General features: G+C 35.2%; 1 protein-coding gene across 1 annotated transcript in view; it reads right to left on the reverse strand.

Moving 5' to 3' along the window:
* LOC124353570 overlaps positions 1 to 19,516 on the reverse strand; it is a 49,175-nt gene that overhangs the window by 9,193 nt on the left and 20,466 nt on the right. Inside the window, exons 5-10 of the mRNA XM_046803468.1 lie at positions 17,505 to 17,747; positions 14,513 to 14,891; positions 11,816 to 11,984; positions 9,618 to 9,780; positions 6,758 to 6,903; positions 3,307 to 3,475 (exon numbers count right to left, since the gene is read on the reverse strand). Of these exons, the coding sequence (XP_046659424.1) occupies positions 3,307 to 3,475; positions 6,758 to 6,903; positions 9,618 to 9,780; positions 11,816 to 11,984; positions 14,513 to 14,891; positions 17,505 to 17,747 (1,269 nt within the window). The remainder of the gene's footprint in view (positions 1 to 3,306; positions 3,476 to 6,757; positions 6,904 to 9,617; positions 9,781 to 11,815; positions 11,985 to 14,512; positions 14,892 to 17,504; positions 17,748 to 19,516) is intronic.

The following is a 19,516-nucleotide window of genomic DNA, read 5'->3' on the forward strand; positions in this document are numbered from 1 at the left end:
CTCTTATCTTAGTAAGCTGATGGCCAATGTTGGGGGTCCTCGGTCCAGCAAAAGACGGTTATTGATGTCCGCAGTCCAGTCCGTACTCCTTTATGGGGCAGAGGTGTGGGCAGACGCTCTTACCAAGGAATGTTATAGGTTGCGACTCGCCCGGGTTCAGCGTCAAGCTGCGCTCCGGGTGTGTTCCGCCTATCGGACAGTATCCGAGCCTGCCGTCCTGGTGGTTGCCGGAGTCATCCCTGTCAAGCTCTTGGCAGGGGAGAGGAAGGCGATTTATCAGAGACAAGGCGAGATCGGCAAGGACGCAGCAAGATCCGAAGAGCGTGCCCGAACCTTCCAGCAGTGGCAACACAGCTGGGAGCACGAAACCCGAGGACGATGGACTGCGCGACTCATCGAGCAGGTTCAACCATGGGTCGAAAGGCGGCATGGCGAGGTGGATTACTACCTCACGCAGTTCCTGACAGGTCACGGCTATTTCAAGTCGTACCTGAACCGGATGGGCAAGACCGATTCACCGGATTGCATCTACTGCCCGGGCGTTCCCGTCCGCGTTGGGAAAGGCCCCGCCTGGAGGCCACAAGAAAACTCGGGGTTTTTTTCGGTGGATACGGTCTGCGAAAAGATAATGGAGGATGAGGGGAACTGGGATTGTTTGTCACAGTTCGTCCGGGGCATCCTCCTGGAAAAGAGACCCGATCTGGACCGCGAAGTGGCCCAGATCCCTTGACCGAGCGGCTGGATAAGGAGCGAGCCCCACGGGCTTAAGCCAAATTTAGGCCTAGCCTGAAGTAATGTGATAAACAATCCCAGGTTAGAATCCTAAAGAGTAGAGGAGGTTTTTTAGTGGGTAAACCCGTTTTTTAGGGGAGTCCCACACTACAGGCTGGCCACCTGTGTGCGTAATTGCATTTTGCCTGCCTCTCCCTCAAAAAAAAAAAAAAAAAAAAAAAAAAAACTGAGAAGTGAGTTTAGCCCATGAACAAAACTCTCAACCCCGAGATAAAAAGAGAAATTTACACACAGTAAAATGTATCTAATTATATACACATAAATATAAATACATACAAGTAGTGTATATAAATAAATAAATTTCTACAATAAACATAAGAAATTAATAATTAAACATTTCATTACTAAATGTGTTATTAAAGTTAAGTTTATGTCAATTGTAACACTAAGATTGAAAAGGTAGTAGAGCATCATAAGGTTGAACCTAAGAACTATACAAGACTTACAATGCAGCAGGTTGACAATAAAATGAGATACACGAATGATGGGTGGAGATGATTGTTAGCCTTTGCTCAGGCAAGAGCAATACAAGGCTCTGAGCTAAGAGACGAGAGTAGTGTGATTTCTAGTTCCAAGACGCCATTCGCTCTCCGCTAACCTCATAAAGTTGGTATGAGAAAGTGATGGCCGTTTTAACTGTAGGAAAGGTAATGTGTAAGAACTCACTAAAGCTCTGTTTCTTTGTACAAGGATAAAGTACATGAATTTGAGCTTCCAAAAGTATTGACCTACGTTATCTATGACCAATTTTAGTTGATGGCCTGTAAACGTTACTCAGGCCCTGGATTTAACGAACAATGACTCGTTTATGTTTCGTATACACGTTGCTTCTGAGCTTATGTCAGAGTTTATTATTAACATTGGAACTATGACTGCGTACCGATACCTCTGATACTTATTTTTTGTGTGTTTTTTTTATCTAAGGACAAGCTTATACATTGCACTTGGTCCTATATGGATCTTAGAGCTCCTTCCGGAGTGACAGGATAATCAGTATAGATTAGGTGATAGGGAGGCCACCTTCTATCGATATCCAGTAGTAAGATTTAGGGCACTAATCTCAAAGTAATTTCAACCCGAAAAACGGGGAGGCCACCTCTGAACCAACCTTTCCAGTCAAAGCAAACAGGGAGTGGCACACCTGTTAAGGCTAGCAAGAACCTGTCATACGGAACGAACCCCACCGACTCCCGCAGTAGACTAGACCTATCGAATTACTCTTGCATACCAGGATCTCGACATTTGCGGTTAGTGATGTGCCGCTCCTGGACATCCATAACTAGGAAAACTAGTTATTTGGAATGACAAAAGTTGTCATTTTAAGGCTAGAATAGTTATTTGTATAAACGGAGTAATGTACTATCTAAAACTACCAGACCCTCCGGTTAGAAACGTAAAGTTAAAACTGCTATCCTAGAGCGTACCCTTTGCAAGCCTGCGCATGTGCATGTATCGTATTACGACCTACAGTATCCAAGTGCTATGTAAAGTTAACGGATCAATTGGTTTATCATGAGAACTCCTATGAAGCACTGACTGCCAATTAACACGGGGACCAGAGTACTCAAATACTTTTAAATAATTATTATTAATGCGCTTAGTTGCAATAAAAATACTAAAAGAAAACTTGTGGCTTTCACACGTAACATTACGCAAATAGAATATAAATTATAAATGATCTTTGTAAGTCTGACCAAACGTAGTATTTGGTGATATATTTCTCACGTACACGTACAGTCTTTTTGGAAAACTGAGAAATTATTATCATGACTGGAGAACTTATTACCAAACGGTTATATAATACTAAGTAAAAAAAACCTGTCAGCTTCTCTCATCTCTCAGCCCCTGTGAGCTCCTGGCCTTTGGAAGGTTCTGAGATTTAGGGGGTCCTGCCTGTCAGATTCTCGCATCTTTCAGCCTCTATGAGTTCCTGATTTCTGCAAGATCCTCTCGGCCAATTGTAGGCTCCACCTGTAGCTGGCTCCGGCCTCAGCATCTGAGAGCTCTCATACTCTAGGAACTCCTGATCTCTGGCAAGACTCGAATTTCGGAAACCCTCGTCTACTCAGGCCTCTGGCACCTTTCCATCTCCGAGAGCTATCCCTCTGGGAGCTCTCAGCCTCTTCACAGGGCCTCTTCACCTCTGGCAAGTCTCGGAAGGCCTCATCACGGGCAGATCTCTACTTAGTTTCCAGCCTCTGGTCCCTCTCTGTGTGGGTGATACTAGCGTCTAGATCCTCCTTGTCTAGGGCAAATTCTGTTCCCTGTTAGCTGTATATATTTTATTGATTTCATCCTACAACTTGGCCCCCTTGTCTTAAAAGGTGTGGCTTAGCTTACCATGGTACGATTAGTTCCAACAACGATAATGAATTTGTATTCACTGTAGAACGTTCATACCTAGTTTCGTGAAGATGCGTGATCATACATATCATAGATAATGTTTGCATTTATACTCAGCATTCAGAATATTATAAATCTACCTAATACATCATACTTTTGCCTAAATATTACCTTGAAATACCTAGATGAGATAAGGAAAAGATATCGTCTTCCCAATAGGAAAAACCTACAGCTGTGGTAGGTGACGACGAACCCGTTAAAGCTTCTGTAGATAAAGATTCAGTCGAAAATATCTTCAGTCCACTTTCAGTTGCTAAATAAAGCACTAAGGGATTTGATTCTGTAAAAGAAACAAGAAAATTATCTCCAAATTTATTATTTTACACCTGAATAAGACAAATAAAGACATATTCTGTTGTTCTTCTTGGTATTCAAAAAGGTAGGATTATTCTAGACCGTGTGACTTCGTTGAAGTTTAATTATGAATTCAAGTTTTTAGTTCAATTTATTATCAATTACCCTGTGAAAGGTAATAAGGCACAGAAGGAGTATTTCGCCAGCCTTTAGAGTTGGAGGCTTCGTTAATACTTAGGCACTAACAACAACAACATGTAACTTTGCGAAAGTACACCGAGTGGGGCTGTGCGAAATAAAAAATTATGTCAATGAAGGTTCCTCGATTTCAAGGTCATTACAGGAAGCACAATCCCTCACCACACACTGCACCTTCTATTTGTCGTTGGTCATAGGGAATTTACACTGCACGATTTCCCTGATGGAAGGTAGAAAAAAATATAATCAGTTAATATTGATAATTTCTTAGTATATTGGACACCGTCTAAAACATAAATTAGGAAGAAAAACTTAACAAATGTACCAAAATAAAGTATAGTGCACAACAATAGAAATATATTTTTATATATATATATATATATATATATATATATATATATATATATATATATTTGATTATTCCTGTGTAGCCACAGACAGATTATGGCAGAAATTCGGTGTCTTATCCATGCTCAACAAAATCAGATAAGCTAATTAGTGCCAGGTTGACATAGACATATATTATCATTGATGTAAAAGGTTAGTATGTAATTAAACAATGACCTTATCATTAACCTCTAACTGTTACAGTGACAGCGTGTTTTGTCCCCCGCTGAGACGGGTGTTATTATCCATACAAGGTAACCAAAGAGATCTATTATTTATTTAGTTAAGTTTAATACGTAGACTACAAATAGCCTTAAGACTAACCTCTAAGCTGGTAAAGAGAAAGCGTGTTTTGTCCCCCGCAGAGGCGGGTGTTATTATCCATACAAGGTAACCAAAGAGATCTATTATTATTTATTTAGTTAAGTTTAATACGTAGACTACAAATAGCCTTAAGACTAACCTCTAAGCTGGTAAAGAGAAAGCGTGTTTTGTCCCCCGCAGAGGCGGGTGTTATTATCCATACAAGGTAACCAAAGAGATCTATTATTATTTGTTTAGTTAAGTTTAATACGTAGACTACAAATAGCCTTAAGACTAACCTCTAAGCTGGTAAAGAGAAAGCGTGTTTTGTCCCCCGCAGAGGCGGGTGTTATTATCCATACAAGGTAACCAAAGAGATCTATTATTATTTGTTTAGTTAAGTTTAATACGTAGGCTACAAATAGCCTTAAGACTAACCTCTAAGCTGGTAAAGAGAAAGCGTGTTTTGTCCCCCGCAGAGACGGGTCTTGTCATCCATAAAGGTAACCAAAGAGATCTATTATTATTTGTTTAGTTAAGTTTAATACGTAGGCTACAAATAGCCTTAAGACTAACCTCTAAGCTGGTAAAGAGAAAGCGTGTTTTGTCCCCCGCAGAGACGGGTCTTGTCATCCATACAAGGTAACCAAAGAGATCTATTATTATTTGTTTAGTTAAGTTTAATACGTAGGCTACAAATAGCCTTAAGACTAACCTCTAAGCTGGTAAAGAGAAAGCGTGTTTTGTCCCCCGCAGAGGCGGGTCTTGTCATCCATACAAGGTAACCAAAGAGATCTATTATTATTTGTTTAGTTAAGTTTAATACGTAGGCTACAAATAGCCTTAAGACTAACCTCTAAGCTGGTAAAGAGAAAGCGTGTTTTGTCCCCCGCAGAGGCGGGTGTTATTATCCATACAAGGTAACCAAAGAGATCTATTATTATTTGTTTAGTTAAGTTTAATACGTAGACTACAAATAGCCTTAAGACTAACCTCTAAGCTGGTAAAGAGAAAGCGTGTTTTGCCCCCCGCAGAGACGGGTCTTGTCATCCATAAAGGTAACCAAAGAGATCTATTATTATTTGTTTAGTTAAGTTTAATACGTAGGCTACAAATAGCCTTAAGACTAACCTCTAAGCTGGTAAAGAGAAAGCGTGTTTTGTCCCCCGCAGAGGCGGGTGTTATTATCCATACAAGGTAACCAAAGAGATCTATTATTATTTGTTTAGTTAAGTTTAATACGTAGACTACAAATAGCCTTAAGACTAACCTCTAAGCTGGTAAAGAGAAAGCGTGTTTTGCCCCCCGCAGAGACGGGTCTTGTCATCCATAAAGGTAACCAAAGAGATCTATTATTATTTGTTTAGTTAAGTTTAATACGTAGGCTACAAATAGCCTTAAGACTAACCTCTAAGCTGGTAAAGAGAAAGCGTGTTTTGTCCCCCGCAGAGGCGGGTGTTATTATCCATACAAGGTAACCAAAGAGATCTATTATTATTTGTTTAGTTAAGTTTAATACGTAGACTACAAATAGCCTTAAGACTAACCTCTAAGCTGGTAAAGAGAAAGCGTGTTTTGTCCCCCGCAGAGGCGGGTGTTATTATCCATACAAGGTAACCAAAGAGATCTATTATTATTTGTTTAGTTAAGTTTAATACGTAGACTACAAATAGCCTTAAGACTAACCTCTAAGCTGGTAAAGAGAAAGCGTGTTTTGTCCCCCGCAGAGGCGGGTGTTATTATCCATACAAGGTAACCAAAGAGATCTATTATTATTTGTTTAGTTAAGTTTAATACGTAGGCTACAAATAGCCTTAAGACTAACCTCTAAGCTGGTAAAGAGAAAGCGTGTTTTGTCCCCCGCAGAGGCGGGTGTTATTATCCATACAAGGTAACCAAAGAGATCTATTATTATTTGTTTAGTTAAGTTTAATACGTAGACTACAAATAGCCTTAAGACTAACCTCTAAGCTGGTAAAGAGAAAGCGTGTTTTGTCCCCCGCAGAGGCGGGTGTTATTATCCATACAAGGTAACCAAAGAGATCTATTATTATTTGTTTAGTTAAGTTTAATACGTAGGCTACAAATAGCCTTAAGACTAACCTCTAAGCTGGTAAAGAGAAAGCGTGTTTTGTCCCCCGCAGAGGCGGGTGTTATTATCCATACAAGGTAACCAAAGAGATCTATTATTATTTGTTTAGTTAAGTTTAATACGTAGGCTACAAATAGCCTTAAGACTAACCTCTAAGCTGGTAAAGAGAAAGCGTGTTTTGTCCCCCGCAGAGACGGGTCTTGTCATCCATAAAGGTAACCAAAGAGATCTATTATTATTTGTTGAGTTAAGTTTAATACGTAGGCTACAAATAGCCTTAACACTAACCTCTAAGCTGGTAAAGAGAAAGCGTGTTTTGTCCCCCGCAGAGACGGGTCTTGTCATCCATACAAGGTAGACAGAGAGAACTGTTAGCAGTTGTCGAGTGTTCTTTAATGTCGTTGCCACAGAACACAAAATTGTATGTGGGATACCTGAAAGAAAACTTTTTTTAAATAATCGTAAAAAACCGTAAATAATACAGGTTATAATTATAGATTTATACGCTTATTTCCCTCCGACTTGTACTAATTTAACGTAGTTCATTCGGGTATTGCATTGAATATTTCTTTACAAAAAGACTTTGTTTAATATTCTTTAATATACCTTTTCTAAAGGCAAACAAAATATAATTTTAGTATTTGTATGACATCCTAAAATATATCCTTGATATATGCACGTAACCTATACTGCATGACCTTAATGGTGAAATTAATCGGATTTACAGCAAATATCAGTCAAGTTTATGTAAATATATCACTCCAAAAGGCATTGAATAATAATTAAAATTTAATTACATAAATATTTTTCTACCAATATCTTCTAGATTGAACAAGAGAACATTTAAATGGTTATAAATTTAATAGATGAATTTTTTTAACTCTTTATGTATCAAATAATTACTTTGTTCTTGATTTAGAAATATACTGAAGAGATATTATCCGAAATAATCAAATTAAGGTCACATTTCTGATAACGGCTGCGATTTTTTTTACACCGAACAAGTTTGTTGATTTAGATATTTTATGCTTTCATGAACAAAATAAATGTTGTGAGGAGTGTAAAGCCCGCCAAAAACGTGGAAAAAGCAGGTAAAATGTTTTAACAAGATAAATATGCAAACATGACTCCAAAACATCATGCAAACAAACCCGCAAATATACGACAGCAAACAACTCTTCTTTTAAATGTTACATGAAAATATAGTGTTACGCCATAGTATGTTAACAATGCTGACGAGAGGTGTTACGTGTATTGAAATGTACAAAAGAAAATTTGTTTTAACTTTATTAGAATAAGAAAAACCGTTAAAGTTGACTGCTGGTTTAAGTTTAACCCAGATGCGCTGATGAAAGTAGTAACTATAAAGTTTTGTTACAATGTGAATGTTGAGTTCAGCTCCTTTCTACTTAGTGCAACGTTAGCGCTTTGAGTTCTTGTTTAAAACACAAAACTGCACTCAACTGGACACTTAGTGATACAATGTGAATACTTCTCCACCTAGATATACTATATCTTGCAGCCTAGGTGTCTCTGACGTCGAAACAATGTTAAGGAGTTTATATTGAATTTCGTCATCGACATCAGACGAACATGACTCCTGATTTCAGGAGTCAAGATACTGTGACACTGTCAGATTACAGACGCAGCACTAAGAGGAAGGTGAACTGAAGCTAAACTCAATATTCATACTTCCCATCATAGCTATTTTACTTATAATGGTTTTCTGTTGTGGTTGTCTTGCACCACTGAATTATGTGCAGCGATTTTATGCGAATGTATAAATTATGGTGATTAGTCTAATCTGAAGTATTGCTATTCGGTAAACACCGTCTTTAAGTGGGCTATTATACTTATGCAGTATAAGAATAAGTTTTTTCGCGTGCTCAATTTTTACGGTAAACTTAAAGTTTGTTAGAATTATATATTGCGTGAGAAGCAATTCAAGTTGTCTCACATAACATAACATGGTGTCGTAACGTAACTACAAACAGTAATTGGTTCTTATATCTAAAGTAAAAAAATGTGCATTTTCGGTATGGTTTGCAAATATGTCCTGATAAAAGTAAGTCTATCACAAGGCCATCAGTATGAGAGTAAAATTGCCTGTTGAAAGAAGAACAATTTTGATATGAAATTTTCTCTCAGTAGTGCTAAAACACTATTATAGTCACTGAGTTTACAGTTTTGAAATCTACAAATATTGCAGTTCACAATTTGAAGGGGGTCGTTGACTGGTATATTTGTGTGGATTGACAGTGGCAAGGAGTTTGTTGGATTTTGATTACAAACTTCAGGAACTTTCTGACGTTTTAGTGGATAAGGTAAAGGGTTTGCACTTTATGAAGTTTGCAGTTCACCATTTTATAAGGATCGTCAACTGGTATCGTAGTTATGTAAAGATTGGCAATGGCAAGGAGTTTGTTGTATTTGAGTGAAACATTCAGGAACCTTTGACGTTTTAGGGGATTAGGTAATTGGTTTGCACGTTATGAAGCTTTCAGTTCAAAACAGTGGCAAGGAGTTTGTTGAATTTTATTAAAAACTTCAGGAACATTTGACGTTTTGATGGATAAGGTAATGGTTTACACCAATTGAAGCTTGTAGTTCACAATTTAAAGAGGATGGTCGACTGGTATATTTGTGTAGAGATTGGCAGTGGCAAGGAGAACTTTTGACGTTTTAGTGGATCATATTCCTCAGGTACTTTCGTCTGTCGCTTGTATGTTCGTCAGTCTGCCAGCCCATCTGATAAATTTTGATGGCAAATGTCCTACACATGGAAGCCTAGTGCTTAGGTTCTCCTTGGTACGTGAAAAAACTCTGTAGGAATAAAAAGCAAAAGGGCTGTCCAAGTATATGCTATTTTTTATTTTATTTTTAATGTATCTTGAAACTCCCTTTTGGTAAAAAAACTCTCCTATGCATGTTCAGTATTTAATAATAAACCGTATGATTCACCAAAAAATTGAAGGATTAACACCTTCACTACGGAGTGACGCAGTCTCGGATTTTACGAGTGTTATCACACATCGCTTCTGTGTCCTTTGGAAGCGAATATGTTAAAAATGTTTCAGGTTTAGGTGTTATTGGAACACCTTCAATTTTAAATAAGGCTTTATTATTATTAAAATATTGTGGTATTTACCCTTGTTCTGCTTGTATCCCTGCGTATACGGAACTCCTTCTGTTGCACAAGTTTATACATTCTTCCCAAGACAGAGGGTGATGCACCTTGTACAGTCGGCTCTCAGAGTACGAAATCGTGTAGCAGCCAATGTCTTGAGGATCCTTCTTCGGTTTTGGTTTTTCTAAATTGCAAGCATACGATGTTTAACAATTTACAACATTCAAAATTAATCTAAAATTAATTTATTCTCACAATAATTTATGTTTAGGTAACAGATTTGATATTGATTGAAAATAATTTATAACATTATGACTCGAAACATATAATACATTGTTTCTTTTCACATTTATATTTAAGATATTTAATAATAATTCGAAAAATATTTCAATGAATTTAAAGAGATTTAAACTGTGTGACATTGAATCTCAACATACTGGTTACTGATCTCAACAGATTTTACATTAATATTCTGTTGATTTCCAAATTGTCCTGAAAACTGAATATTATTGCATATCATATACATAAGCACAAAGATCGAAGATGCCTGCTACCTCATCACGCCTGAAATGTTAAAAAAGGTGAGTTACAGTTTTTAATCCAGGCTTCATGTTTGTCAAGAAGTGCACGATAATCATTCCTAGCGTCTCATCTGAGTGAAATTGAGGTGAGATTTCAAATGTTCACCATTTAATTGCGTTATAAATTTATTCACATACAATGGTAGTTTATAAACCAATTCAAATTTTAATGAGCCACTAAATTTAATAAGGTAACATTAGAGACCTCTAGTTTGTGCCATTCTTGTTATTCTTTAATGTCTTTCAAATGGGGTGTCACTAATTATACAGGCGTACCGGACTAAGTGAAACAAACCAATCTGCTTTATACTGTTTTATCAGCTGATATTCTTATGGCATAGTGGTCCATGTGAGACTTGGGTCACTCTACACGAAACTTCTGTTTATTAGCGTGGTCTGTTTCTTTGAATTATATTGACCATTGTTACACCAGTTAGTTGTTAATTGTGTTTACTGCATTAATCCAGAAATGGCACCGTCACTGATTTTGACGGTATTAGTTCAGGTGAGAAAATTTCAAAACTATATCACCTAGCTAACCTACCTAAAGCCTGATTTAATCACTTAGCAATGTCAATTTATTTTTACAGTAATTATAAAAAAACATTAAATTTTTCTATATATATAATATTCTTTCTATAAAAACATAGAACAAATCCTAACTTAAAGATAACAATTAATGCAACCAAAAAGAGTTATAATTATCGAAGTTTATAGTTTTTTTAGCAAATGTTATAATGTTAACGATTGGTTTCTGATGATTCTCGGCATGGCCAAGCTCAGAAAGGCGAACCTGACGATGTGAAAGTAATAAATATGCCAAAAGAAGAATCTCCTGATCAAGAAATGCCATTAGGAGTAAAGAAAATAACAAGGAAGGTCCAAAAATATGGAAGTAAGAGAGAAGCTCTTAATCATTAAAAATAGTGGGGTTTTAGAGGATGTGCTCGATGAAAACTAAGTCAGTTTAAAAAAAAAAAAAACTGTCCCTCATTTTATAGATGAGCCGTTTTGAAAGCGGCCTGTTAAGTGAATAGGGAGGAGGAGAAGAGTGAGTAAGAAAGAAAGAAAAAGAGAGAGAGAGAGAGAGAAAGAGAACGAGAGAGAGAACGAGAGGGGGTGGCGTATCCGATCTCCTGCTCCTCCCTCCCCCTATGCGCAAGAATCTCCACGCAGGTCGCTTTCAAAGCGGCTCATATTTTGTTTTATTTTGCTGATATATTATGATTTAGTATCAGTTTTCCATTTTTATGGGCATAACCTAATAATTTTTCATACTGTACCTAAATATGATACTGAGTGTCAAGTTTATTACTGTTCGACCAAACCAATCCAAGACCAAAAAGTTACTTAATAAAAATAGTTATTGATTTATATTTATATTCGCAAAACATAAAATATCTCTAAGTGTTGTTTTGTGATTTTTACCACTTTGTTTTTTACCTATCCATATATTTTGTATAATTGCATATAGTATTGTTTTTATGGAAGCTGGAAAATTGTGTAATGTGATTTCAAATACTGAGAATTGTGTTCTTGGTAGTATGAACCACTTTAAACAAAAGTTAAAACATTATTTTAGAAATAGAAGGATTATATAGCTGTGGAAGAGTCAGAGTATTAAAAAGTGCACCATACCTAGGCAGGTTGTATTATCCGGGCCTAACACCAGACCGTCAGGACAAGTACAGGTAGCAATAAAGGGCGTAGTCATCTTACATCTGTGAGAGCAGAAGAGCTGCAAGCAGAGCATCTCTTTGTTGGGCATCTGCACTTCTGGACTGTACAACTTCACATCACGTATTACCTGGAATAAGGGTTACAGTTGTATTTGTACTCTCGGATAATTAGGTTTTTAAGAGGCAATATTCAAATTATATAATTAGTAGTTGTTCGCTGCCGACACGCGAGCTTAGCGCGAGGCGGGCAGGTCAGCTGTTCACTGGGATGTCCCAGCAGTATCTTTTTCCGTGGAGAAATTTGCTCGGTGTGTGTGACGAATTTGGACGGCAGTATTGAGTTTGGAGTTTCTGTCAATCAGAGCATATCTCAACTGTGCTAGAACTACCCGAGTACGTAACAGCTGAAAAATATTAATGGTTTTTACATATTTAATATTTTTAGGTGCCCCATTATTTTAAGCTGTTTAGTAAATACGATTACTTGTTGTAGTTGGTCGTTCTACAATATCTGCTTTAAATCGTGTGAGACTATAATTGTAGGTTTATGGTAATTTGTTGTTAAGTCCGAAGGTACGTTTAAGAAATTTCAGTCACTTAACTATTAAGATCTGAAAGTGAGAGAACCTTTTATTTGAATTTATAGTTTGTATTATTTTGGTTATTATATATATATATATATATATATATATATATATATATATATATATATATATATGTGTGTGTGTGTGTGTGTGTGTGTGTTTGTGTGTGTGTGTGTTATTTGATTATATTTTATACTATACAAGCTTTTGATAATGTCACTGAAACGTGACGAAATATTAAGCACTTCAAGTTGAACGTGTTTTGTTTTCTTTGATATATATATATATATATATATATATATATATATATATATATACTTATATATATATCAAAGAAAACAAAACACGTTTGTAAAGTTGTGGTGTTTGTAAAGTTAATCAACAAACTCTGTTCCTACGAATTTGTCAGTAGTGCTTGATTTTTTATGGAGTCAATTCCAGATCGTTTCTTATTACACATTACCGATAACTTTGGCAAAGAAAATTGACAATTTTTATGCCATATGTCTCGATTGTTGGTTTAAGACTTCGTTTGCGGTTATTTTCCAATATAAATTAGAAATATTTGTTTTCTGTTAAAAGAATAAAAAGAAAAAAGTTTCAACCTTGATTTTATTTAATTCTGTGAAAGCTTACCATTTTCAATAAAAATATGTTCCTTAAATGAAAAATTCTAATTGAACGAAGATGGTTTTAACGTCTTATGCCTAAAATTTCAGTTTTTAATAATTTACATCGTTCCAGCAACGGTTTTGAGGTCCTTAAAATAAAAAAGAATATTCAGCATTATCAAGAATTGTAGGATATACATTCGTACATACATGCACACACAATATATATATTGCTTGAATATTTTTTTGTTAAATTGGTAAAAAATTAATTCAGGACTGATTATGAATATAAAAAAGAAATATAGATACATATCAGTTACTTCTTTGTTTGAAGGTTATTTTTGACGAAATTGGTTAAGTTAGTGTACTTATTGTAGTATTAATTTCCATATATGGAGTTCTATACTTATCAATTATTTAAATTAATTAAATCACAATTCAAGAACAATTAATTCGTTCATAACACAAAATGTTTAATGCATTGTATTATTTTCTACGTCAGTTATTCATGAAGTCTGCAACACTGTTCATGCTAACATTACCGAAGAACTTGTACTTTACTGCTGTGGAACAAAGGACCGTAATATTGTTGAAACAGTTTTCGTTCTTGAAAAGATATTCGATTTTGTGATTCTGCATTGAATTTATAATGAACCAGATTTTCCAGAGGCAACTTGCGTCCAAAATACAAACTTGACCTCTCAAACTTTGAGGTCAGCTGCAAGGTAAAACACTAGTATGTTAAGTAATGTATAGCTTTATAAAATATATAAAGTTATCATACAAAAAGCGAACAATTGTCTCAAAAGTTTCTAAATTTTTTGAAATAATATTTCGCATCACTTTTATTTTTATGTCACTAACAGTAAAGTTTTCAGTAACTTTAACAATATGCACTTTAAACTTACTCGTATATGGCACGTTATAATATTAAACTATAGTGTATAGTTACTTTTCCATATGTAAAAGTTCAGTGTTGTTAAAACTGAATAGTCTGCAGTCTTGGAGTATATTTGATATGGAGTGGCAATCATTAAACTGTCCACGTACCTCGTTAGACTCGTAGAGAATTGTTACGTTGTTAGCCTGACAGATCGGTGATAAGTGGCACATATACAAAACTGCATAGTCTGCAGTCTTGGAGTATATTTGATATGTTTAAGGAGTGGCAATCATTAAACTGTCCACGTACCTCGCTAGACTCGTAGAGAATTGTAATGTTGTTAGCCTGACAGATCGCTGATAAGTGGCACATATACAAAACTGAATAGTCTGCAGTCTTGGAGTATATTTGATATGTTTAAGGAGTGGCAATCATTAAAGCTGTCCACGTACCTCCTTAGACTCGTAGATAATTGTTATGTTGTTAGCCTGACAGATCGCTGATAAGTGGCATAGTCTGCAGCCTTGGAGTATATTTGATATGTTTAAGGAGTGGCAATCATTAAACTGTCCACGTACCTCGCTAGACTCGTAGAGAATTGTTATGTTGTTAGCCTGACAGATCGGTGATAAGTGGCACATATACAAAACATCCATGCCGTTAGTATCATTGCAGGCTGCCCATACAACTTTGTTGTCCACCACTCCAAGCCCGCTAGGATTAATTAGCTCTGGGCCTTCATACAGCTTTTTCATATTAGACCCGTCGTAATTCATACTGAATAGATAATACAATAAGGTGTCTGCCTCTCCAATCGCATACAATGCTTTGTGCCTCGTATTTATTGAAATTCTGTGAATTTTATATATACTGGGTAAACTCAAATTTAAATTTCTCAAGGAATTTGTTCCAAGTTCAAGAAAGCTAAGATGGCCATTTCTTAGGAACATGATCAACCTGAAACAGAACAAGAATTATCAATTAGAACTAAGTTATTGCCATAAGCTGTTCAAAATTTCATGTTTTTAGAGAACAAAATTAAATATAACTCGTATATTTATATCTAACACAGGGTAAAAATACGCTACACCACATGTTACGATTAATGCTTTGCTGAGATATTGTGCACAGTTTCATGTCTATAGGTCATTTCATTCCCGTGATGTTCTGTGAACATATAGACAAACAGACAGAAAGATAAAGAAAAGATAATTTTTCATATCCCGGGAGACAAAAGATAATTGTGTCAGGCTACTAACTTTTAATTTTACTTTTGTTAAACAAATCAATATTCTGAAATTTCTTTACGTGTTTATTTCCTAAAATTTGTTTAATTTTCTCTTCATCAATCTTAAATTGAATGAGTGTTTACGAAATGAGTGACTGCTAAGGTAGGGCCCAGAGTCACATGTGAACATTTTCCAATTTCATCCTCAATCCTACTTTCTCACCGAAGACTGCATAACGTGTTGAAGTCTTTTCTCTTGGAAATCACCCCGGAACAAATTAAAGTGACTATAACCTGTTCTGAAACTCCTGCATCTTACTACGTACATATAATTCCACTCAGACACACACACAGTTAACATAAGGCAAAAAAAAACATTGTGGATAGCGTGCTCAGAATCATTTACTACTAGTCTGGATGACACTAACGCAGAGTAGAGAAAAAACATTTTCTTTGACCAAGATACCATCCCTTTCTATGAAGATAACAATATTGGCTATGCAAAATAAAACAAACTCATTACTACAGTCAACATAATATTTCAGTCATATGTCTCAGGAGCACATGGAAAATTAGAAATATCCATAATTTAAAACAAGAACTGCCAATTCCGCCCGGTATCCTTCGGCTAAGGGCGGGCTCCTAATGAAACCAAGAAATAAAACTAAATAGCATTTAAACTAAACTTAAAAACTAAGTAACAAAATATACGCTATAATAACTGGCAAAAATAACAAAATAAATAAATTAACAAATAAATAAATAAAAAATAGCAGGGTATCACAGATGTAGACTAGGGGTGTTCAGCTCATCATGGAGGTCAGCTTTCTATCAGAGCAGGAAAACCCTGGAAACTGTCTGCGACCACCGATGATGAGAAAGCAGCAGGAGGCAAGAGCTCCACTCCTGGACCTCGTCAGTGCGAAACAGCAACTTAAGCCAGCATGTTAGTGGTAAAATTAGAAAAAATAATTAATAAATATAATTTTAAAATACAAAATTGTATTACACGTTTCCACTAACATGTAAGAATTTAGAAGTTCCTTGCCACTCTGAAGATGATGTGCAGAGCGCTCTCAAACAGCACAGTTAGTGCCTCCTGCAGCCACAACGAACAACACTTACAATACTATATTTATAACTATAAAAATACATGAAAACTGAGCTCAAGACTTAGAAACTGCTCACGTAAAATCTTCTAAATTTCACCTACGGAAGTAAATGACACGTGACTTGGTAACGATCACTGTCCCACAAAGTACAAAGTACACGAACAAATTGAAGCTTTGCAAACCATTTCACTCCAATATGGCGGCCGTTCAAAAATAATCCCAGTTACGTAATTTATGTGTCCAGAGAATATTTTTCTACAAAAGTAGTTGGAATATTCATAATACAGTTTATAAAACAAAACATTTTACTAATTAATTAAATTGTCTCAAAATCTACCTACTTCTTCTGAGCCTTTAATAATATAAGTAATATTTAAAAAAATTCCTTCATACATCTGTTAAAGAAAATTCTACGAAAAATTATAATTAATTTTCTCTATTACACATAAACCCATCATACTTTATAATATAATATTATTAAAATGATATTTTATTTTATTCATGAATTACATGTATATGAGGATATTTAGAGCTTATCTACGTACTAACATCATAAAATTAACTTATATGTATGAAATAACGTTTAATACAAGGCATTTCTGCAAAAAATAAATTATGTTTATATGAACTCTACCTTCTACATTTAAAGTATACGAAAATATATGAGTATATGAGGTTGAGTGGTAGAGAGGGCTAAATAGCCCTAACTCCGCCTCTTGAATAAAGGCATATTTCATTTCATTTCAAATATAGGCAAATTTTTAATAACTAAAATATGTGTGTATATATATATATATATATATATATATATATATATATATATATATATATATATACAACGAAACTCTATACATAAGCATTTTTTGGCCTAATTTAAAAGACAGAATAATTTTTAAAGCTTTATCTAGATGGATAAACAACTAGTATTTATTGCCAATTTCACATAATGGAAAAAGGTTTAAATCACTTCTAGAACCTTTTGTAATTAAATTTTCTTTGGAACATAGTTTTATACAGTTCAACCATTGATTTGATACAATAGATTAATTGCATAATTTGTACATAAATACGATTATTACGACAAGGAATACATATACAAAAAATTACATAGATAAGAATGTATCAGATACAATTAAATGAATAAAGTAAAATGTACAAACAAATTTGTTTCTATTAATACTTTTCAACTCACTAAAGATGTATTAAAACGACCTTAAATATATATCATACCTGTGGTAGGGATCCATTATCATATATTCGTTTTGTCCAATTAGAGAAATTGCCTGCATATTAGTTCCGTCAATATCCACCTGATACAATTTGAAATGGGAATTATAATTATAACTACCCAACTTCACATCGTAGTAAACTGTATCTCTTTCCCAGTCAACAGTAAGAGAGTGGAATCTGTCACCTTTAGAATCAATAGTCGATACTGCAGAATACCTCATTGATAAAGGATTGTATGTAGACCTAAAAAAAGATTATAAAAGACAATATAAAGATCGTAAGATGGTTTATAGCTACAAATAAATGATAAATTTGATTTGCAGTTTACCACGTTACCACTTCTTAATGGTAGATGGAGATTAATACCTTTTATACAGACAAGAATTGTTTTTTACCGAAATGTATAACCTTTTCTTAACTACCTGTGATTTATCTGTGATGAGTTAACAAAAATGCAATATTTTAATACATTCTCTACATGTTTTAAGAGTAGTATTTTGCTAAAGGACTTCAAAGCTAATCACTGCACCGGTCGATGAAAAAATCTAAAAAATATGGAAATATATTTTTAAGATTTTACATAACATGTTTCAATTTTTTCTAATCAAACTTTCTGCCATAATTCATATAAATAATTCAATATTAACAGTAATTGTTTAATGTGAGTATAGTCTCCGTATTGACACTACGTAACTCAAACCTAGAGGACTTAATGTGAGTTATCAATACCAAGTCTTCGTATTTACACTACTTAACTCAGACCTAGAGGACTGAATGTGAGTAAACAATACCAAGTCTTCGTATTGACAGCACTTAACTCAGACCTAGAGGATTTAATGTGAGCGAATCAATACCAAGTCTTCGTATTGACACTATTTAACTGACACTAATTTATATATATATATATATATATATATATATATATATATATATATATATATATATCTACTTAAAACACGGGTGTTCCGCAGGGCTCGCTTCTAACACCATTATGTTCGCGCTCTTTATGAACGATGTTGGCACGGCAATATCCTTTCAATGCCTCCTATTCGCTGACAATCAAGATCTTCATTAGGATTGTCATGGCATATAATTTTATTCAGTTGTATTCGAGTTCTGGAGTGCTGTAAACTGTTCGGGACTCAATGCCTGGAAATATGCTGCCACGGTCACATTGTGACGCACGATTGTGTCCTATGCGATTTCAGCGTGGATAAGGTTGATGATATCAAGGATCTAGGTATTGTGGTGTCGTCATCTTGGAATTTTGACATACATTATGTCTCTAACAAAGCATACCAATAGCTGGTGTTCATATTCAGATTGATCGAAGACTTTACTTCACCTTCTACTCTGATCACACTCTACAAGACACGCCCATTATTGGACTACGCATCTGTTGCCTGGTGTCCCTACATGGGTATACACTGATCGTTTGGGTATAATTCAGTTTAGGTTGGTACGACAATCATGGGCTTCCGTTACTATGAAGTACTTGAGACTCTTGGTCAGCGGAGATTAACTCTTGACCAGTTATTCCTCTACACATTGCTACGAAATTTCGATTGCCCGAAGATTCTAGACTCCATTGAATAATTCCAAAAGGAAATCGATCCAAGAGTCTCTTCGCTAAAGTATTCCAGCCCACTACTTATGGTCAATACAGATGTGTTCGTCGTCTTGCCAACGACGCCAACGAGCTGGGGAGCAGTGCTGAAGATGGAGCCTGCAGGGAGTGCCTCAGACGCCTTAAATTTCTCTTGATCTCTTTCCCTCGATGTTTGTTTGCTAAATCGTTCTCTATTTTGTTAGAGCGACAGAATTATTCAACACTGTATTTTTACCTGTTGTTTTTGTGAAGTTTTTTGTTGTTGGTGACCAATTTATATTTACTGTTGCCGGTTTTTTTATGTTGATTTTTGTTCTTATGATAATTTTGCTTGTTCTTTAATTATTTCATTAAAATTATTTTAACCTGCTTTTCATTAAGTATTTTTGACGAAATTATAACG

This window comes from Homalodisca vitripennis, chromosome 2 (genome assembly GCF_021130785.1).
Source record: "Homalodisca vitripennis isolate AUS2020 chromosome 2, UT_GWSS_2.1, whole genome shotgun sequence".
NCBI classification, from domain to species: Eukaryota; Metazoa; Arthropoda; class Insecta; order Hemiptera; family Cicadellidae; genus Homalodisca; species Homalodisca vitripennis.